Source organism: Asterias rubens, chromosome 3 (genome assembly GCF_902459465.1).
Source record: "Asterias rubens chromosome 3, eAstRub1.3, whole genome shotgun sequence".
Taxonomy (NCBI): Eukaryota; Metazoa; Echinodermata; class Asteroidea; order Forcipulatida; family Asteriidae; genus Asterias; species Asterias rubens.
In genome coordinates, this window is record NC_047064.1 from 18193530 (window position 1) to 18216559 (window position 23030).

Here is a 23030-nt window from a genome sequence, read left to right on the forward strand (position 1 = left end):
CCAGAATTACCGAGGCAAACCTTTCCCTAAGCGATAAGAGGAACAGAGATCTTTTAAGTGCATTACACAACACACTGGACCTATGGCTTGACACCCCCATCTAAAACAATTTTTGTTTATGCCTTCCTTAAGGACACAAGTGTCCAGACTGGGGGACTCAAACCCACACTATGCTGATTAGAAACACAAGACTGGGACTCGCACTCTGTTGATCAGAAACACCACAGCTTGAATCCAGTGCACTTAGTTGACCACGCGTCCACGACATGCCACAATCATATTCTACCATATTCTTCTGTGTTTCTGACATGGTCTGGCAGCAATGTCATCTCGCCATTTTATGGTTTCTTCATCTCATAAAATCTTCTTGACAGACTCCACCTGATTTGATAATTTGGCATTAAGAGTGATTATAAATATACAACATAATTGTTATTATTATGAAAAAGTGACTTTATTTTCACGTTACAAAGTGGCTACTCAGTAAGCTGATGGGGGTTGTACAATCGATACTCTGTCGCCAACCCGGAGCGTTGAACTCACAGACGCCGTTTCATCATGCAGTAAGAGGGTGCCAAACGGGATCTGAAAATCATAAAATAGTTGAGAGCACATGAAACAGATATATTCATTATTGGGAATGGTTTTTCACCATGCCGATTAAAAATACACTTGCAGTAAAAACACTTAATTATGTTCCTAATGTACAAGATGGTAGCTAAAAATTATAATGAGCAATTAACAAAATGCACATAAGAAACAACTCCCCCCCCCCCCCCCCAAAAAAAAAAAAAAAAGAAGACAAAAGTGCAAATGACACCGAATTACACAAAAGGAAAATCTTATCCCAGTACCGGTACTGTCCCCATACCAACTAAGAAAATAATGAGAGAATGATTCTCCCCAATATATCTTCCAATGTGCGTAAGAAATTGTTTACATTTGAAGAAACAGTTTACAGTTGTTAAAAATTGTTGTTATACATGTTACACATCCCACAAAAAAAAAAATTTCAAATGAAAATGTACTACAATTAGAATTCATGTCAAGCTAGCTTTAGTATTTTGTAACAGTGTCGAAACCTCCTTTTTCCAATAAATGTGCTTAGATTATTTTGTTATGTTCGGTTGATGACGATATCTTTGCAACCACCGCCATCCCCATCATTGTTGTTTATTGTTGTTGTTTACCTTCTTCCCTCTGAGTGACGAGAGGGTAAGCAGAGGTTCTTTGCCTCTGGTTGCTGTATTCGGATCGACGCATACCATCTGACAACGAATACACATCCCAGCAACCTACAATCAAATCAAACACAGGATGTTATCGTTACAGTCGCCCAACAGCTCACAGGAGGCAGGAAATTGAAACAGATTAACTCAAACAGTAAAGCTTAACGTTGTGGTGTGTCGTGGCCGAGCGCGAAGCCATTTTGAGATATGGTAGACACTAATACTGTGACACCATTAGGTTTGGGTAATTGTGTCTGTATAGGGTCCACCATATCTCAAAAAAGGTTAATCAAAACAAGGGTCCGATGTTGTCAGCAGCAGCAGAGTGTGGGTTCAAATCCTGGTCATGAGTTTGCCCCTTGATGAGCAAGTCACCCAACCATAATTGCTTTGTAAATGTTGGGAAGGTAGTGCATTCTGCTCTACCAGCCAGGCTTCTGAAGGATGATACCCATGCCTACATGCACATCCTTATGAACTGTACAACCCTGTTTCAGCCTTAGAAATAGGTTGCAATGTGCCTCCGGTAACAGGTAACTAATAATAATAACTACATGTAGATCTTATATACATGTAGCGCATTCACAAAAACGTATCAATGCACTTTACATTAGCGACCTTTTTATTGTGTGAAAAACACTCCTTTAATCTTTCTCGTCTCCCATCAAGTACCCATTTCATACCCCTAGGTAAAGAGAAGGAATTATAGTACAGCATCTTGCTCAAGGACACAAATGTCGAGCCTGGGATTCGAACCCACACTCCGATGACTTATAACCACCAGAACCTGAATTTGATGCTCTAAACAACTGGGCCATCCACCCTATAGTTGATCTGGGTTGATAGCCCAATTCAGTTAAATGTAGCCCTCATCTTCAAGAGGCAGTCTGGCCTTGTGAGTTGGGTGATATCTCAGAAGAAAAATCAGTTGGCTGATAGATATCTCATAACAAAACTGCTGATGACTTACTGGGAATGTGTGGTCACCAATTTGTATCTTCTCCCATTCATCCTCATCGAAAGCCTCCCAGCCGTCAATCACAAGGTTCCCACGGAACCGACCAATCAGCTCCTCTATGCAGACATTAGACCATCCCCCTTCATCTTTCCTCAGCGGATAGTTTGCCCTGATTGGTTCTGATGAATCAATGGGGTGCTGAAGGGAGTTTGTGATTGGCTGGGTATCGATGGTGGAGTATCGCTCTCTGATGGTACTGAGGAGGGCTTGGGCACTGGGTCTGCAAAGCAGCGTAAATGGGGCTGTATTCACTAAAGACAGACTCTGATTACTGGGAGCATCACACTGTGCAATACCTACATGTATGTTGAAAAAAGAAAAAAAATGTTAGTTACAACATCATTGTAACAGGAAAATTTGTGTGGATCATTGTATTCCTACTTTTTAAACATCTTTCTAACCATATGCATTGTATAACAAACAGTTACAAACACTTTTTATGGACCAACTCGTCCGGTCCAAGGCAACGTGTCCCTTTAAGTCACCGTTAAATTCCCAACATAACTCAAACAAAGTGTTTGAAAGCTTGTAGTCAGTTTTTTAGTTTTAGTAAAATGCATAGGGCTCAAGATCAACACTGGACCATAGGCACAAAGCCAGTGCTTTCAGCATTGGGCTTGGAAACTTACAATCAAACAAGTCCAGTGGTCTTGGGTTTGTGAAGAGCAACAACCTTGTGTTTAATTTTTTTAAATTATGCTTTGAGTCTGGTAAATATGTTCAATTGAAAACAGTTTTATTTCTACACCGAGTAGTTTTTCTCTCATTTGATTTTGGTCTTGTACCAATTACTCTGGTCCAGTAAAAGTATTCAGCTACAAGCCCTAAAGTCTTGATGATTCCACCCCCCCCCCCAAACAAACAAACAAAACTCAAGCCCCGATGCAATGTCAGTTTCATATTAAGTACAAATGCTGACCTTTAAGCCGACAGTTTCTTTCAAAGTCTGGATGCTGCTGGAGCAGTCGACAATCCTTCCCAAGAGCAGATGACAACCACTTTGCCACTGCCTCCCCACAATCTAGTGTTTTAACTCTGAAGATTACGATAAAACAATATTAAATATTGAAAGAATAATCAAGTTCTTGAAAAATGGCTGCCAAAGCCGCCAGGAGCAGAAATCTATATGTCCTAATATCAAAATATTGTTGTCTTAAAGACACTGGACACTATTGGTACTTGTCAAAGACCAGTCTTCTCACTTGGTGTATCTCAACATATGCATAAAAATAACAAACCTGTGAAAATTTGAGCTCAATCGGTCATCGAAGTTGCGAGATAATAATGAAAGAAAAAAACGCTTGTCACACAAAGTTGTGTGCGTTTAGATGGTTGATTTCGAGACCTCAAGTTCTAAATCTGAGGTCTCAAAATCAAATTCGTGGAAAATTACTTCTTTCTAGAAAACTATGTCACTTCAGAGGGAGCCGTTTCTCACAATGTTTATACCATCAACCTCTCCCCATTACTCATCACCAAGAAAGGTTTCATGCCAATAATTATTTTGAGTAATTACCAATAGTGTCCACTGCCTTTTAAAATCTTGACCTACCGGTATATGACAAATTTCTTGTGTTTATTACAAAATGCACTTGCTTTTATCACAAAATAAAATTAACAAAGCCACTGACAGGATTTAAGCCAGGCATCTCACAAACAACAAAGGGGCAAGGGGAATATTTACCGGTCTGCGCACACTTTACTCTGAGCGTGGTTCTTTGACATGGTTTGACCAGCCTCGGTAGAAACATCAAGAGGGACACTTATGGAGGAGCAACCTGAGATTACAAATTTCAAGAAATTGTGTACAAACAATGTTATAGCTGTAGAGTCACTGTGATGTCATTACACTTCAGGTTGGTATTTTGGCAAATTTCCTGTGCCCACCCGTGATATAATTTGTTGGAACTTTTTTTAAAGATTCTTTAAGTCACCGTTTTCCTTTGAAAATACCATTGCAACAATTGTGTGTACACTCTGAAAGAGTATGAGACAAAATTGCATTTTGTTAAGCCTTGTAAATTTTTCCCTACCATTGACCATTCATTAAAAACCAGCACACCCGTTTTTATGTGTTGTGTTGTCATGTTAGCCTTCGAGAAAGATTATGCTACAATCGAAACGTTGTATACCACATGAACAATTTTGAAAAAATAGTGCATCACACAAAAAATTGAAGCCCCTCTTTGAAGTGATAAGCAAACAACATTTTGGGTAATACTTCTCTCTGTTCAATTGTTTTCTTTCTGAAGAAAAAATAGTTGCCAGTGTGGGAGGAGTTGTCTAATCAGTCCCCCCCCCCATCAAGTTTTGATTAGACACGAACAAGGTTACACCTCCATAGACATCCCCATATATTCTAATCCTACCCCTAACCCGTAACCTAAAATTAAATCAATTAAGTCAGGTTTTTTCAATAACACAGGTTTATCGGAACACAGGCTATCATCCCTATGTTCCAACACCGCTAGTGTATTTTCCTAATCGTAACCCTAACCCAAAGCCTAAAACCTGCACATGTAAATCATATGGGTTTTTTTCAGAACACATGGATGACAGAACATAGGGTTGTTGGAAAACAGAGCATTCACCCACATAAAACGATACCTTGATAATGAAGCCAAAGGCACTTATTCTTGAGATCGATGGAGGGCTTGATGAGGCTAAGGCGCTCCTCTCGTTTCAGACTCAGACAGACTCCGTTGCTATTGACGACCATCCAGTGTCTATCATACATCAATCCACTGTGGCCTATCTCCCATTCACTCACCTGCCATCAATGGAATTCATTCAGTAATTGTCAAAAATGCAAGAGTACTTGGCATGCCGTGGCCGAGCGGTCCAGCACACTGGACTCAAGTCTGGTATTTCTGATCAGCAGAGTATGGGTTCGAGTCTCAGTCTTGACACTTGCCCTTAGAGAGATACCTAACCATTATTGCTTTGTCCTATTATTATAAAAGTTATTTATACATGTAGGGTGTATCTGAAAAACTGCAAGGGTGGCCAAACAGTCCAATGAACTGATCTCAAGCCCTGGTATTTGTGATCAGCAGAGTGCGAATCCAAGTCCTAGTCATGATACTCCCTTACGCAAAACACTTAATCATTATTGCTTTGTCCTTCAAGTGGGAACAAAAAGCTGCTGGTCCTGTGTGTTGTGTAATGCACATAAAAGGACCGTATCGCTAAGACACATAACACTTATAAGAGATGTTAAATTTGCATCGGGGATAAAGAAAGTTAAAATTATATATATAATATACAACATAGGGCTAGATAGCTCAGTTGGTAGAGCGCCGGCACGTTAAACCGGAGGTCGTTGGTTCAAATCCCGCTCTAGTCAATTTTCTTTGTTCAATCCAAAATCATTTAAAAAAAAAAATGTTCCCAGTCAGTTTCCCCTGTGGTTTATTATTTGATATCTGATATAAAAAAGTCGCATCCCCTTAAGGTGATCCCCTGTCTGCCGCTTCCCAGGTTGTATCTTTACCCGGGTGTGATCCCTGGCTACACGGCAGTTTGCGGTTTAATGGCTTCTGACAGGCACCCCCGAACAAAGATATTGACAAAATTGGGAGACCACCAACATAGGGCTAGATAGCTCAGTTGGTAGAGCGCCGGCACGTTAAACCGGAGGTCGTTGGTTCAAATCCCGCTCTAGTCAATTTTCTTTGTTCAATCCAAAATCATTTAAAAAAAAATGTTCCCAGTCAGTTTCCCCTGTGGTTTATTATTTGATATCTGATATAAAAAAGTCGCATCCCCTTAAGGTGATCCCCTGTCTGCCGCTTCCCAGGTTGTATCGTTACCCGGGTGTGATCCCTGGCTACACGGCAGTTTGCGGTTTAATGGCTTCTGACAGGCACCCCCGAACAAAGATATTGACAAAATTGGGAGACCACCAACATAGGGCTAGATAGCTCAGTTGGTAGAGCGCCGGCACGTTAAACCGGAGGTCGTTGGTTCAAATCCCGCTCTAGTCAATTTTCTTTGTTCAATCCAAAATCATTTAAAAAAAAATGTTCCCAGTCAGTTTCCCCTGTGGTTTATTATTTGATATCTGATATAAAAAAGTCGCATCCCCTTAAGGTGATCCCCTGTCTGCCGCTTCCCAGGTTGTATCGTTACCCGGGTGTGATCCCTGGCTACACGGCAGTTTGCGGTTTAATGGCTTCTGACAGGCACCCCCGAACAAAGATATTGACAAAATTGGGAGACCACCAACATAGGGCTAGATAGCTCAGTTGGTAGAGCGCCGGCACGTTAAACCGGAGGTCGTTGGTTCAAATCCCGCTCTAGTCAATTTTCTTTGTTCAATCCAAAATCATTTAAAAAAAAATGTTCCCAGTCAGTTTCCCCTGTGGTTTATTATTTGATATATAATATATATATATATATATTTTGTTTACCCATACACTGATGTGTGTTAGCACTGTATACTCAGTACTTTCCCCCGAGTCCTGTGAAAAAATATCACAGCCATGTTACACGGGTGAGATTCGAACCTACATGTATGACCCTTGCAATTCTAGAGCCTTTTGACCTAGAATTTTGTTTGCTCGGGGAACATTCAAGCGTTGTATGCCTGCAAGTCCTAAACAAGTACAGTAGTTGCAAAGTGTAAGTTTCATATTTCTATTTTTCAGAAACAAATAAATGTAAGAAAAGGTGAATTTGTACTAGCAATAAATAATTGATAAAAGGTACATGTATACTAACCTCAAATGCACTGCATGACTTTACGGGATACAAGTATATATTTGTCAGCACCTTGCCACCAGGAGGTGGTCTGATCTCTGCTTCAAAGCCATTCAAGCCAACAACATATCTTGAGTCTGGTTCACTAGTTTCTTGCACTTGTGTCAAGCCAGTTTCGCAGACTTGGCTTAACGTAGCATCTTGATAAACAGCAGCTGTCAGATCCTCCTCCACGCCCTTGGTCTTGAAGGAATTCGCCTCAAGATTTGACTGTTTCACATCAAATTTTGTTGAGAAGTTCCTTTCCGAGGGAGAAACTATGCTCTTTGCTTCTATTAATCGATGAGCTTTCTCAACAAAGCATTCCGCAATGAAGTTCAGGAATGTTTCGGCATCGGCGAGGGTGGACATGTAGCCGAAGGAGATTCGTACGGAGCCTGTTGGTCGGCCATTGATCAGGTCCATTTCGTCTCCGCATACATGGCCCGCCTAAAATCAAAGACAACAACTTTACAGGCACTGGACACTATTGGTAATTACTCAAAATAATTGTTATCATAAAAAACTTACTTGGTAACGAGCATTGGAGAGCTGTTGATAGTAGAAAACATTGAGAATAAAGGCTCCCTCTGAAGTTGCCAAGTTTTTGAAAAGGGGGTAATTTCTCACTCATAAATAAGTGCCAGGCAAAATATATTTGGGGCACCAGTCGCAACAAAGTAAACTTTGCGGAATGTTGGCTGATAAATAGCATGTTTTGGTGCTTTGGAATTTTTGATTTTTACATACCAAGAGTAGACCTGAAAGCCATGGCTTCAGCTACAGTTATGTGTTTACCTGAAAATTAACAATTATTTCTTCATCCTTTAAGCCAACGTGTTCCTGACAAGCTCCGGTGTTACAAAAGCAACCAGTACGAAGATGTATGCCATGCAATGACGCGAGCCTCTCAACCTACCAATAGAAAAAAACAAGAACAATTTTTTCAATTTTTTTTTTTATATCTTTGAAAAGTAGAAATAGTAACAATGTCTAGTAGTTGAATCGAGGCTTTTTGTTTGAAAATCACTGTACAATAACAAATACTCTATTCCTAAAAACAAATTTCCCAATATTTTTTTTTTTTTTTTTTTTAATCTGCTTTGTATATTTTATTATTCTCTTTAATGTGCTATATAGGCTTTTTGCACTAGGCCCTTTACAAATGTCTTCTTCTTCTTATTATTATTATTATCTTCCCTTCCGCTTCAAACACCCATGCACATACCTGAGCATACCCCACATAATCTCCTGTTGACCTAAGCAGATTGAAGTTGACAATGGGTCCCTGGTCGTAGCTACTCTCAAAGTTACCGCGACAGTAAAGCTTGGCAACAGCGGCACTGTTACTGTGTTGGTAAGATACCAACCTGTGATGGACGTACCTCGCCAGACAGAAAGTGTGATCTGAAATGGTACTCATGCTTCCTGCAACGAGAAATCGGTCAGGAATTAAGTAACTGATGAATTAAGATGGATACATGAATTAAGAGTATACTGTTAATGGCCGGGTCATTACTCCACAAGTTAATGGTCTGAAAAAGTTACTTGATCAAGAGCACTTGAGAGCTGATGATATTATAAAACATGTTTAAAAATGACCCCCTCTGAAGTAACCAGCTTAAGAGAAAGAGGTAAATTTTAACCCAAATTTGAATCTCAGAAAGCCTTTCTCGGGCATCTTAAAGCATGAAATTCTATGCAACAAGCATGTTTTTTCTTTGATGATTTTCTTGCATTTCTGTAACCAATTGAGCCCACTTTCACAGGTTTGTTATTTTATGTGGGGCACCAAGTTAGGATACTGGTTTTTGACAATTACAAAAAAGTTGCACTGCTTTTAACTATCTTTGAGGCAAACTTCACGGTTCTGTTACCCTCTGCTAAAAACACAATTCTATGGGCTGTAAGCGCAAAATTGCACAGTAAGCAAAGCCATGAAATCAAGCCCCAATGATGTCTAATGTATAATGTCTAAATTTTATCAACTTTTGATATGATGAAAGGGGGCACATCTCAAAACTTGTTCAGCTGTTGCTTTTCAAACTCTTGCATTTATGTGGAAGTAGTGATACGTTATAGAAAAACTTTCTCATGACCAGTGAAGTTTCATGCCTGGTAGAAAGGCCCAAGAATGTACAATGTCACATCACATGTACTGTAAACAAAGTTCACATGGTCTATGGCTGTCGCTCTCTGAATTTGTACATACGTAGCAAGCCCATACCTGCAAGTCTTTCTAACGTGTCAAATCCATGCTTCAGTGCAATAATGTCAAGAAAAGGTAGCGTTCCATCTTCAAATCTGCAATAAATATAAACACGATGAAACTTTGTAAGTGTTTAATCCAGATAAATGATGTAATTTACCCAAGGTAATTAAGGAAGGCTCAAACATTGACCTCTGAACGTGAAAATGAACTTACCTGTCTGAAATGCTCTGCTTTGGGGCATGAAACTGACTCCTGGCAAGGTAAGCTTGCACAGTCCCTCCGCCGAAGTACGTCTTGTGCAGCAGCCGCGCAGCATCGTTCCTCACGATCAAAGCACCAATGCCAGTTGGAAATCCAAAGATCTTGTAGAAGGAGATGGACACAAAGTCTGCCTTGCACTGTCCCAAATTGAGTGGCGAGGTGCCAACGAGTGAAGCAGCATCCAGTAGGACGGCCCAACGGTCCAGACCAACTGAGCTAAACGGAAGACTCTCAAAATCAGCATCGACTAAGTGATATTTAGCACCAGAGAAATTTGACTGGGCAGGATATGCAAACAGGCAGTTTCTAGACTTCTGTTTGTCTTGCAAACAGCTTGAATTCTGGGCATCGTCGCTGGCTTTTGCAGGTTCAGGAAGCTTCGAGGTCTGATCAGGACTGTTCTTAAAAACTTTCTGGATGTCCTGATATGCAACACACTGGACATCAGCTCCTTTCATTCTGGCAATTTCCCGCATTCCGACGACAGACGTGTGGTTGTCCATCAAGTAACAAAAAAGTCCTGGTCTTCCACAGGCTGGGTTTTGGGAGGGTAAGCTACCACTGGGAGGGTTTGTATTAATAGGGTTTAGAGAAGCCGTCTCAGGATGAAGTTGTGAAGCACCAGAATGCTGAGACTCAGTTGGGGAGTTGCTAGTTTGATTCTGCACCTTTTTGGAATTTTTCGAAGCCCAGTCAAAGCTTTCGGCAAGCAGCTTCAGTGACGCGGTGCATCCCGCTGTGAAGATGACCGAGTGGTGGTCTGATGAAGTGTTGAAATGCTGCAGTATTCTAGGGGTCAAACAACACACAAAACATCAGTAAAGAAAGTGATGTATTGTCGACGATAAAAGTGTCTTTGTTTTTCATTCACTCAAAAAAAAAGAGATTGGTCCAGCACATCTACTCAATGGTGTCGTAATGGTGTTACTGGGGTGGTCCCCAGTAATCATCAAAAGCTTACCTGCTCAAGTCTTATATAACGCATCTACCAATAATGTACTAAAGGCACTCAAATTTTGAGACCATATACATTGCCTTCAAAGGGTTTACAATGTGCTGTGGCGCATTCAGCAGCTACTGCTACTCCTCTTACATGTCTTCGTGAACAGTTTATTAACTGGGTTCTTTTACTTGCATTTAACAAATGAATGAGACTAAGGGTTTTACGTCCCATCGGAAGGACACGGCAATAATGCTTAGCAAAGTATGAAGGACACAACTGTCACTAGCGCACCTGCTCAAAAGTGTTAGTACTTAGTCTACTGCTGGCACATGGACTATAGAGTGGTCCCCAGATACTCACCTACAAATGTATTGAGCACCTGCTCAAAAGTGTCTGTACTTAGTCTACTGTTGGCACATGGACTATAGAGTGGTCCCCAGTACTCACCTATAGCGCACCTGCTCAATAGTATCTGTACTGAGACGACTGCTGGCACATGGACTGTGCGGATTGCCATAGACGTTTTCCAACAGATCCCGTTGTAATGCCTCTAGTTGACTTTGTGCATAGACTGTTGCTCCGGCATGGTCCAAGTAGGTGTCCCCTGTTGATGAATGCATTAAGTAAAGAATTCAACTAAAACATTTACACAACTTAGGTTAAATTTAGGTTGGCTGAGTTGTCCCCATATCTCTCTGTCCCTCATGCATGTAGATATTTCTCCAGCTGTCACAAATCCAGTGTCCCTTCTGATAGATCAACATAGGTTAGGTGACCTCGACCTCTTTAAGCTCGACCTTGCTTATATTATAGGACAAGCTTGCTGGCTGGAAGCTCAGGGTGGCGATCGATACCAGTGCCCTGCCAACTTCACTCTTCATGCGCAAATTTTGGCACTATAAGCTTGGGGAACCCGAGATAGAGATCTGTGTTGGATGTTCTTCTCTCTCGACACCAAGCACCTGTTATAAACTTTTGTAAACTTTTGTTAGGCTTGATACATTTTCATCACAAGACAAAAAGTATACATTTCTCACTTACCCTGTAACCTGGAGAACTCTTTCTTATTGACACTTTCAATGCTTTTGTTGTAGCCTTCCATTTTTGGCTTCAAAGAAAAATCAAAATACAAAATGAGTAAAATGGCCTAATAAAATGCAGCAGTGCCGGAGTTCTATGCAACTTAAAAGCAACCTTTGTTTTTTTGTAACTATTTGATTGTTTTAATCCTATACTATGTAGATGTACAAAAATTTAATTCCTGAAGGTGGTCGCATTTTTTAGTTATATCCCAGAAAAACCCACAGCGAATAGATTGTCCATGCAGAAAAATGATCCACAATTGGAATGACAGACTTACTGACAGTAAGACTTCTGAGATTTAAGTATTGAGGGATCAAAATGGATGACCACATAACTTGAAGTAGCCATGGAGCGCCGTAGCAGCTCATACATCAGACTGTGTACTATAACTCCACAGAGAAACTGAGAAAGGTATGTCCCAATTACTTCTAGAAACTATAAGGTTCCTTAGTGAACCTTATAGGGGTCTAATATTTTGGGCCTCCTTAACACTATACGTTTTTCAAATCAGCGTTGATAGGTGAAAGTTTTACGACCGTTAGCCAGCAATAACTGAAGTTTCTTTTGTACTACGACACTACCAAAACTTTTTCTATCATGTATATACACGTACATTCATAATGCTTGCATTTCTTTTTTGTTGAGTGAAATTAAAAAACATCGTCAAAAAATGCAATTTTCAGCTCGGTATTCACTGTTGTCTTTCTGCCGCATCGCACGTTTTTAGAAGTATGTCCCAATGACATCAGCCGATTTCACGAAACGCAGTGATTAATCTTTTCTCGAGTTAGGACAATGATTTGTCCTAAACTAACCTAGAATGGGTTCAATTCGTCCTAACTTCTATGGTTATGGAACTTAACTCGTCCCAAGTCCTAAGATTATTCCTAAGTTAGCAAGAGTTTGGCAGGGCACTAAAAGCGCATTGGCAGACATTTATAATATTGTGAAATGTGCTACATATAACTATAAGAACTACTAATAGAACTACGGTACTTTATTATTGAATTATTGTCAATGCAATTTAAAGGCAGTGGACACTATTGGTTTTTAGTCAAAATAATAATTAGCATAAAACCTTACTTGGTAACGAGCAATGGGGAGCTGTTGATAGTATAAAACATTGTGAGAAACTGCTCCTCTGAAGTAACATAGTTTTCGAGAGAGAAGTAATTTTTCCACGAATTTGATTTCGAGACCTCACATTTAGAATTTGAGGTCTCGAAATCAAGCATCTGAAAGCACACTCTGAACGTCGTGTGACAAGCATGATAATTTTTCTTTCATTATCTCAGAACTTTGACGACTGATTGAGCTCAAATTTTCACTGGTTTGTATAATGTTGAGATACACAATAGAGCAAGGACCACCAAGAGTGAGAAGACTGATCTTTGACAATTACCACTAGTATAGTAATAATAGTATCCAGTGCCTTGAATTAAACAATACCCTCTACTCTAGGCTATATATTCATGTCTAATCTATCTATTTATTATTTCTGAACTCAATGTGTTATCATCATGGAGGTAGAATTACTCTAGCACTAGAGCAAGAGGCCAATGGGCGACAAAGAATTGTGTCCGAAGATTTAAAATAAATAAAATAAATAATAAACCATATCCCCCGCCTCCCCCCCCCCCCCCCCCCTCCGCCCGGCCACATCACAGCATGCAACTGAATACATCAACAGAACAAGGTCGCATATAGCTCCATGGTCGCACAGTAGAGCAAGGACCTTCCTCTATGGTCTGCTATGCACAGGGATTCATGCACAGACAGTCACCGCCAGTGGGCTGACAAAATAATAAGCGTTCTGTGTCCTCGTGTATTCTTTGATATTTTACATTTTATAATCATGCTAACATTTCCCCAACTTGAACAGTATTATTTACCTCATATGAACCGTCGACTTTAAAATGAATTCATGGCTTATTTAGAACAGTTGGTGACGAAACTTGGAAGTAAACAAACCCCTTCTGTTGCGTAAATTGTGGTCATCAGCTGTTCATTATAAATCATCAACAGTAGTGAGTATGTGTGGAGCTAGCTCTAGGATAATGGGAGGAACACATGGCATTACAGTGCCAAACGAGGGCGCTGTTCAACTTTTACCTCAAGAAGATGACACGGACAATAATTTCTTGAAATAGGCTTCCGACTTTCAGTCGCAAAACTGTGTGGATAGTGAGCACCTTTTTGCCTATATTGAATCCTAAAATAGTAAATTATTTTCTAGGGAATATCTTTGGCCATTCTTCTTCGGAATCGTCATGATTAAAGCAATTTTAGTCTTCAACAATCATGGGAAGCCAAGGCTGTCAAAGTTCTTCACGCATTATGTAAGTGCATTGAAAAAAAATGAATGTAAACTTGCCTCTGTTGGTCATCTCGACCTTTAAGTTTTGTATGCTGACTCGCCTATAAAATTTCGCAACTTGAACGTACGTGTATTTTTCTACAGAAACAGTCCATATCTGGCTGTTTTCTTTTTATATACTTCCTCTTGATACGGAAAGTTATCCCATGTTGTTGTTGCTAACTTACTGAGCCTGAGGCCTGGTGAGTGTGATGTGACTGTGTGTGTGAGGGAATTATTTATCATCATTCAATTTCAATCAAAGAATAAAAGAGACAAAAGCCCTACTATGGCTATGCTATGCTTACTATGCTATGGCTAAATAAAGCCTAACCTAACCAATGTCAAAAATTACTGAATAGCTGTCATTTTCAATTTTTTTTTTAATTCATGTCGCATTTTATTATATTTTTTTAAATATTAATGATGCCCAATTCATAATGTTTTTGAACAATTTATTTTTCCATTTTGCTTGATTGTGTTTTATAATACTTGTACGTATATTATAGTTGTAAATGCAGTGTTTTTTTTTGTGTCTTTTTATAATTATTGTCTTTGAATTGATTTATTGACTAGTCGAAATAAAAATAAAAATAATTATACAGGGCCACAAATTAAACAAAAACCAGCACAACTCAAGGGGTTAAAGACAGTAGACACTTGGTAATTGTCAAAGACCAGTCTTCTCACTTAGTGTACATGTACCTCGACATATTATTAAAATAACAAACCTGTGAAAATTTGAAAAAATACCCTTGTCGCACGAAGTTGTGTGCTTTCATATGCTTGATTTCGAGACCTCAAATTCTAAACTTGAGGTCTCGAAATTTGTGAAAAATTACTTCTTTCTCAAAAACTACCTCACTTCAGAGGGAGCCGTTTCTCACAATGTTTCATACTATCAAACTCTCCCCATTACTCATTACCATGTAAGTTTGTATGCTAATAATTATTTTGAGTAATTACCAATAGTGTCCACCGCCTTTAAAGAACACATTATCTTCTTTTTACCTCTACATACATGTATGTAGTTGCGATAACTCAAACCCTCCTCTCGACAGGTCGTTGCGGTATCGGAACTAATTATCTTTTTTACAATTACATAAAATGTACATGAATGCAAATTTTCAAATCCTAACTTTACAAAAATATCGTCTTTTCAGAATGAAGATATGGAGCAGCAGATTATCCGAGAAACATTCCATCTGGTTTCCAAGAGGGACGACAATGTGTGCAATTTTTTAGAAGGTGGAACGTAAGTTTAGAGAGGCCTTGCGCCATACTGTGAAACATGATACGGTATTCAAGAATGGCATCTGTTTTGAAGAGTTTAGTCACTTTATTTATTGGTTATTTATTAGTGATGTAAACATTTTATGTGACCCGCTCTGTAAAAATGAGTAAGATGTTGTCAATTAATAGAATTGAATTACATGCATGGCTGGTAAGAACACACTTGCAGCTGTTATTATTATTTGTTTAATGTCTGTAAGTTTTGGGGTGTATCACGTTGCTGAGTTACTCCAATTTGAAATTAGCCAGTTTATCATTTTTGGTTGTAAACAAATTTCAAGTAAAGTGATGTTTTAAACTACCATTTCGTGCGAAGGGATACAAGTTAGACTAAAGTATGGTCACAAAATTGTTGTATTCATAGCTTTATTGCCTATTATAAATTAGTGTGCTAAAGGTTTACCATGCAAATATCTTAAAAAGTAAAACAAAAAAAAATTACTCATTTTTACAGAGTGGGTCAGGTCAGTGGTGACATATTGTACCAAGAAGATACTGTCAACAATGAGATGATAAGTGTTCTATTCAAAATTGAATTGTTCACTGATGAAAGTTATCGCACTCACACTGCAAAAAAGAAAGAAATTCCTCTAGTCACATTCAAAGGGCTCAAATTACCTGGAGGCCATGCCCCCATTGCCCTGGTATATTGCCCTGGTATTGGCCCTGGTGCCCCTTCATAACTTTTTTTTTATAGATTTTAAGATTTTTCAATGGAAGTCCCTTGACAAAAACTTAAAAAATTGCCTTGCCCTCTTTAAGATGAATTTCCAGACCTGCCTTGCCCTCTTTAAGATGAATTTCCAGACCTGTAATAAAACTCTAAACTAACTAACTTTGTATTCACTTTCTGCATGTACCAGAGATCCATAAACTTTACTGTGGCAGGATTAGGCCTATCAAGTTTTTAAAACTGTATTCTCGTAGGCCCCAGTGTAGAACTAGTTAGTGTCAAAGAAACCCCAAATCGCATTGTTAGATAAACTCAAGTTTGTTTTATTCCCCACCTGTAGGTTAATAGGTGGATCTGATTACAAGCTGGTCTACAGACATTATGCCACTCTGTACTTTGTCTTCTGTGTTGACTCCTCCGAGAGTGAACTTGGCATCTTAGACTTAATACAGGTAAGTCATGGTTGGTACTAGTGTGTTTGCGGGGTCTTTTATTTTTTAATTAAAAAAAGAAGTGCACTTCTTCAACAAATTTAATAAGTTAGGTGCCTCATAACCCCCCCCCCCCCCCCAAAAAAAAAAGGTAGGTTTCCGATAACATGCCATTTTTTTTACATGGAGTCGGTTGTTCCTTGGTCGTAGTCTTAATGTACTTTAAGTAGGATTTGAAACTTTGCATGGTGGAAGTAAGATAATATAGAAATGTACTTTGTTTGCTTTTTTGTGTCTGAGCAAAAGCTGTGGAAAAACAAAAGATTTGACTGTTGGTGGAAAAGACTAAAATTAAAAAGACAAGCAGAAACTGTGATGACCTGTCAAGTGGAAGCTCAAATATCATTTTGTCTAGTTTGTTTCCCAAATATTTCACTTTCGATTGTAGTGAGTATATTAGAACGATTTGTAATTTTAAACCAAATGAACCTAAATTAGCTTAAATGCTCTCACTAACTTGTACTTATCACAACTGATGAAATGACTTGCTCTCATTTGTTTCCAAATCTTTAGGTTTTCGTGGAAACATTGGACAAGTGCTTTGAGAATGTCTGTGAGCTGGATCTGATATTCCACGTGGACAAGGTAACAGTAAAATACATTTTTAAATGCCCATAATTCTGATTTTGTTACACATTTTGCTTCACTTTAACCCTCCTGAATTTGTTTTACATAGAGAAGGAAGGTCCCAAGTTTTATTAGATGAACTTCCCAACAAGGAAATTTGACAACTCCCACAAAAGGATATAAACACCAAGCTGACAATGGCCAAACTCTCTCACAGACATTGGCTCAACATCTTCAATTATGAATATTGCATAATTCAGTTTTAATTCAGTAGTTAGATGACAATACTTATTCCACATTTGTATGTAAAATAAGCGGTAGCTTGGTAGGATTTGAATACTGGAATACACAACATTTTGATTGCAAGTGCTGCATTCTATCCACCACTGGACCACAGTGACACAGTTTGTTTCATAATTAATGCTTCGGCCAGTGCCCTCCAGCCCTCTGTGTAATGAAAATGTTGTCTTTCTCCTCTTTGAAGGTTCACAACATCCTTTCTGAGCTAGTGATGGGTGGTATGGTTCTAGAGACAAATATGACGGAAATCATGACGAGGATAGAAGAACAGAATAAGCTAGAAAAACAAGAGGTAAGCTACTGGTTTCAAGTTGATATTTAGCCGCTGCTAAAACATAAAACAAAGGGTCACCTGTGCAAAAGGTTGTGATCCGATTTGTGCATTGTTGCCGCTTTGCGGCGCTATATGAGTTTTGGTTGTCAGTAATTTGTGTGATTTTTCATATTTGGACTGTTCCATTTCACTCGGCTTCGCCTCGTGAAATGGAACAGTCAAAATTTTACCTTGCGATAATATTCCTCCCATTCTACTCTGAGCCACTCAATATTTGTATACCATGTGATGTGGTAATGTACCCAAATATGTTGATTTTTCTCACTCTTTCTTTCTACACATGAAGTATGCATTTACATAGCTGCCTACTCTCCCTGATTTTGGCAAGAGTTTTCTAAACAATAAAGCGATCTTTCCATGTTCTGATCAACAAAGTGTTAAATCTCCCTGATCATAGAAAGCTTTTTGCCACAATGATTGAATGAATAAAACTAATTGTACGTGTTTCTTGGGTTTTTTTTTACAGGCGGGATTATCAGCAGCGCCTGCCAGAGCAGCAGCAGCTGTCAAGAATATAAATCTTCCCAACATCCCAACGCCGAACATCAACTTGCCAAACCTGCCATCCTTCAAGTGAAAAACATATCATCATCAAGACCGACTTCAGGAATGCTGCAATGAAATGCATACTTCGGTGGTGTCCGAAACGGCGACTTCGGCTACAGCTACAGCTAGATCAGCGCGTCTGCCAGTCTTGAAGAATAAGCAGACGCTCTTGATCTAGCCGTAGCTGTAGCCAAAGTCGCCATTTTGGACACTGCCTTATTGTGGTTGATCAACTCCCCTCCACATTACAAGTCCATCCATAAACGCATCATGGTCGTTACTCAGTTAAGGTGAAAGTTTGCATCTTTCTGCAGGCACAAAGTTGGTTCAGTGTTGCACCAAGGTCAGATCTCATACGAGTGGTTTTGTGAACACCTTGGCATGTTTTCCCTCTGTAGTTTTGATTACTCAACACTTTCATTACAAGTGGCATGCCCTCAGAAAAAGGAGCTTGTTTAATGATACCCCAACAATCGTACTAACCACCTGAAAAGTCCTCTTTAAAGATCATGAAGATTTTGACTTTCAGAGGCTATTTTGTACTCATATGTTGAAGAATTCTTGAAGTTTGTTGAATGTTTTTACCCTGGATTTCAACATCAGATCAGTACTGATTTTTGTTTTTCCATTTGCAAAAAAATGGACTTCGCATGCACTTGTTTAAAAATAAATTTAAAATGTCATTCTAAAAAATAAGTGGTACATATTTTAAGTAAGGATAGAGAATTTGTTACATCATGTTTGTAAATCTTCTAATTATCGTTTAAAGGTACACACTTATTTTGATAATGACCCGAGACCAAAAAGGTGTAATTTTCATTCCAAAGCTGTTCTTGTTTTAAAGGTGTTTCTTTGAAATTTGTGATCACACCCCGTTGATTGTAATTCGATAACAATTTACAAAGTTGAACCTTCAAAACTTACCTTTCTCCGAAGGTTATGTTTGGCAATAAAATTTCTATGGTGTCTGTTTGTGAACGCTGCAGCCAGAGATGTGGGTGGTACCTGTGTCATCTTGATAACATGGATGGGTTCAACCTGTTTTGAGGAAAATACTGTGATAGTTTTGTTGCTGATTTTTCAATAATTAGAAATTGTATTCAACTTAATCTTTTACAGACGACTTAGGTGTTGGATTTTTTCTTGACCAATTTGACAAATCAGCATTATCTTGGCCAAAAACAATTCATGGCCCTACCTTAAATTGGCATTTAAATGACTCTGTAACTAACTACATGTATTATATATTTTAATAGTAAATAGTTTATGACCATCATTTTCGTGAGGTTACACTACCTTACATACATCCCCTGTGAGTGCGTAACAATTGTTTGTTACATGGATAAAGACAAACACCTTTTATTTTGGGGGAAATTATTTGCCAAGATTTCTTTCTTGTGAACCCAGCAAATGTTTTATCAACAAACCATGTATATGTACAAATAATTTGCATGTTACAAGTTTTTTGCCAGTTGTGCGTGGCATATGTATGCAAAAAAATTATTATCTTTAGGATTTTTAATTTAAATTTTTGTGAAAACTCTTTGGAGAAAAGTGATGATTGTTTTTGTTATTCAACATAAAATTAGGCGATGCAATATTGTGCTTAGCTGATAGTTCTGTTGGTTTTGTTTAGTAAGTTAATTACCTAGAAATTTACAGGGAGCCATTCATGAGCAATGAACTTTACATGGTAATTTGGCTGGTAAACCATGTGATAGGCAAGGTCCCGGGTTATGTAATGTAGATGGTATGTTAAACGTTCGTGCAAGTGCTACTCTGCGTTAGAGTTGTAGCCATGCCCCTTTTTGTGAGTAAAATGTCTCATTATGGAAGTGTCGTATGCAGAATTGTGTTCCATCCACCACAAGTCACCCCCCCCCCCACCCCCCAACCCACTAGACTTTTTGTTCGTGTATGTTTAATAAAATAAAAAGTATGTACATGTAGTTTTCAAATATGGATTATCTATCTTTGGCTTTAAGTTTAAAGGCAGTGGACACTATTGGTAATTGCTCAAAATAATTTTTAGCATAAAACCTTACTTGGTGAAGAGTAATTGGGAGAGGTTGATGGTACAAAACATTGTGCGAAATGGCTCCCTCTGAAGTGCCATAGTTGTCGAGAAAGAGGTTATTTTCCACAAGTTTGATTTCAAGACCTCAGATTTAGAACTTGAGGTGTCTAAATCAACCATCTAAACACACAAGTTCTTTCATTATTATCTTGCAACTTCGACGACCAATTGAGCTCAAATTTTCACTGCTATTTTATGCATATGTTGAGATTGACCAAGTGAGAACACTGGTGTTTGACAATTACCAATAGTGTCCACTGTCTTTAACTACAATCTCGGCGCAGTCTGTGCTCCCATCAACATTGAACCCGGGATGGGGGAGAGAGTTGCAAATGGGCGGCGCAAGCATTTTGGCATGTTTGGCCGGAATTATAGAGCTTCTGGGACCACACAAAGACGAGTCAAATGAAAGACCCAATAGTCTTTATTCATTTTCCTGTTCAATCAATCGACTCCTGGGGGGAAATGGAAGTTGTGTCTGCATTATTAATCATAGTTTGTTTGTCTTTTATAAATGGTGTAAGTTTATGATGTCATAGAATATGAAGCTGTATTATTCCAAGTATATGTAAATATATCATATGTACGGTATAACTTTGTTGGATTGTGCAGTGATTTGTCTCTTTTTGTTCTTTTTTTTAACAAACTTTCAAATGTTAAAATACATTTTAGATGACACAAACAATTGTGGGCGAGGTGTCCAGTTTCTCCTTTAGTCTACGAACCTTTCCTGGGGAGTATACAGCCTGTGCAACAAATATGCTTTACTAACCTAAATCAAGTGGAAGTGTCGTGGCCGAGCGGTTAAGAGCACCGAATTCAAACTCTGGTGTTTCTGATCAGCAGAGTGTGGGTTCGAATCCCCAGCCGTGACACTGTGTCCTTGAGCAAGACACTTAACCATTGCTTCGTCCTTCGGACGGGACATAAAGCCGTTGGTCCCATGTGTTGTGTAACGCATGTAAAAGAACCCAGTGCACTTATCGAAAAGAGAAGGGGTTCGCCCCGGTGTTCCTGGTTGTGGCTGCTTAATGCGCCTTAGCACCTTGTAAACCCTTATTAGGTGCTAAATAATTTGGTCTCAGAATTCATCACTACAATTACCTATCTTTCTGAAAGGCCTTGAGTACCTTGTTTGGTAGATACGTGCGCTATCTAAGACTTCGATATTATTATTATCAATCACAAGAACGATCTCATTTACCCTTGGGCTGGGTAGAGAGATGCAATTGTAGCTCAGGGACACAACTGTCATGACTGGGACTCGAACCCACACTCTGCTGAGCAGAAACACAACAGCTCGAGTTCAGTGCTCTTTTCCGCTCGGCCATGACACCCCAACACTGTCTTTCACTCTACTGTAAAACATACAGTTAGAAAAAAAACATTCCAAGCAATCATAAATTTATGAGAATTTATTTCAAAATCTTATAAAATAGTACTGTTCAATTATTCACTAATTTCATAGACACTATTTTTTAAATACAAAAGCAAACAACTGAAGCATGAAAACCTGATGCATCATCTGCTTGAATTTTCTTAGTGGTCTGCTTCACAACTGAGGATTACATCATTTTTATTGAATGACCTATAATTTTAACCCTAATTATCCTCAATGATTGGACAGTGCAAATGTTTGAAAATAACTCTGCAACTGTTCATCTACATTTAAAATTTTGTTGGAGAGAAAATTTATCAAATGAATTTTCAACTTATTTTAAGCTGCATAATGAAAATTCTGATACGTTCACTCTGCATAAAACAAGTATGACATAAAACGTTCCCAACACAAACGAACGTTGCTCTACAGATCAGCGATGTAAGAAACAAAAAATTGTGCTCAATATTTCCTGCTACATGTATGTAAAAAATAAGCCAGTTACCAGTCACCAGTTACCGTGTCATATGTCATGGTATTTTGGCTGGTAACCCTTAATGTAAGGCATAATTTAATGCATAGCTACCTTTAAAATCGACAGCTGGTCGGAAAAAAACTTGAGGACAAACCCTGGAAACCACATGATGCGAAAACCATTGAGTATTGGACAAACAAAACCTTACATTCGTCTCCATTGCATAATTACTATTCCATACATAATTTATTCATAAAATTTTTGTTTACGAAAATACATTTTCTGGCTATATTATAAAAGAAACATTTAATCAATTTCATTGATGTTTCTGTTTGACTGCACTCTGATAACAAACACATGAATTTGGAATCCACATACTAAATATTATCATAAAGTACGAAAGGCTCAATTTCAAAAAGCTGAGATTCAATATGATGTCAATGTTGCCATAGTGATTTGCATTGTGACATCACACTTTGATTTGCAATTGAGATTGATACCCATCTTACGAGCAATTTTTGCTCTTTGTAAAATCAGGGCCCAATTTAATGGCTCTTCTTAGCATTTTTCAGCAAAGACGCACTTGTGGAAGCTGTGAATTTTCCACTTGTGTGAAGCAAAATTCACAGGTTAGCGGGAAATTTTGGCTAGTGCACAGGCGTAGTTATTAGGCATTCTACCCCTACATAGCTAGCGTAGAAATTGGGCGCTTGCTATGCAAGCATATAATGGTTTATCTTAAATGCAGAATTTGCAGTAAGCAGAGCCATGGAATAGGAGACTTTCCAACGCTAGATAGCAGCAGACATACCGGGTAAATTTCCATTGTTTACGTAGTTCTGAACATGCGCATAATTCTGAGAACAATGGATTTACCCGGTAAGCCATTAAAGCCATTGGACACTTTCGGTACAGAAAAAAAAAAAGTTCACAGATTTACAAATAACTTGCAGGGTTTACAGAAGGTAATGGTGAAAGAGTTCTCTTGAAATATTATTCCATGAAATGCTTTACTTTTTTAGAAAACATTAAAACAATATCAATTCTCGATATC

General features: G+C 38.6%; 2 protein-coding genes across 2 annotated transcripts; one reads left to right on the forward strand and one right to left on the reverse strand.

Moving 5' to 3' along the window:
* Nucleotides 1-169: 169 nt before the first annotated feature.
* Nucleotides 170-13515, reverse strand: LOC117287925 (molybdenum cofactor sulfurase-like). Its single transcript, XM_033768558.1, has 14 exons — nucleotides 13379-13515; nucleotides 11445-11511; nucleotides 10851-11007; nucleotides 9413-10249; nucleotides 9215-9291; nucleotides 8216-8415; nucleotides 7786-7902; nucleotides 6970-7437; nucleotides 4855-5017; nucleotides 3932-4025; nucleotides 3167-3282; nucleotides 2200-2543; nucleotides 1191-1295; nucleotides 170-585 (listed from the first exon to the last, which is right to left on the reverse strand). Exons 2-14 carry the CDS (start codon nucleotides 11503-11505, stop codon nucleotides 481-483), a joined length of 2844 nt encoding a protein of 947 aa, XP_033624449.1. The 5' UTR covers nucleotides 11506-11511; nucleotides 13379-13515; the 3' UTR covers nucleotides 170-480.
* An 83-nt stretch (nucleotides 13516-13598) lies between these two features.
* LOC117287927 (AP-3 complex subunit sigma-1-like) lies at nucleotides 13599-20102 on the forward strand. The gene is made up of 6 exons (XM_033768559.1): nucleotides 13599-13825; nucleotides 15006-15097; nucleotides 16149-16260; nucleotides 16813-16884; nucleotides 17351-17458; nucleotides 17967-20102. The coding sequence occupies exons 1-6, from the start codon at nucleotides 13757-13759 to the stop codon at nucleotides 18075-18077; spliced, it is 564 nt and encodes a 187-aa protein (XP_033624450.1). The 5' UTR covers nucleotides 13599-13756; the 3' UTR covers nucleotides 18078-20102.
* Nucleotides 20103-23030: the final 2928 nt, after the last annotated feature.

What these genes read in the sequence shown, in the direction of transcription:
- LOC117287925 (XM_033768558.1), bottom strand. Translation starts at nt 11,505, where the DNA reads ATGGAAGGCTACAACAAAAGCATTGAAAGTGTCAATAAGAAAGAGTTC. An exon ending in AGAGTTCTCCAGGTTACAGG is followed by an intron (nt 11,008 to 11,444) that starts GTAAGTGAGAAA and finishes ATTCATCAACAG; the next exon opens with GGGACACCTACTTGGACCAT. An exon ending in AGTCATGCAGTGCATTTGAG is followed by an intron (nt 5,018 to 6,969) that starts GTTAGTATACAT and finishes CATTGATGGCAG; the next exon opens with GTGAGTGAATGGGAGATAGG.
- LOC117287927 (XM_033768559.1), top strand. Translation starts at nt 13,757, where the DNA reads ATGATTAAAGCAATTTTAGTCTTCAACAATCATGGGAAGCCAAGGCTG. An exon ending in CAAAGTTCTTCACGCATTAT is followed by an intron (nt 13,826 to 15,005) that starts GTAAGTGCATTG and finishes TCGTCTTTTCAG; the next exon opens with AATGAAGATATGGAGCAGCA. An exon ending in TGATATTCCACGTGGACAAG is followed by an intron (nt 16,885 to 17,350) that starts GTAACAGTAAAA and finishes TCCTCTTTGAAG; the next exon opens with GTTCACAACATCCTTTCTGA.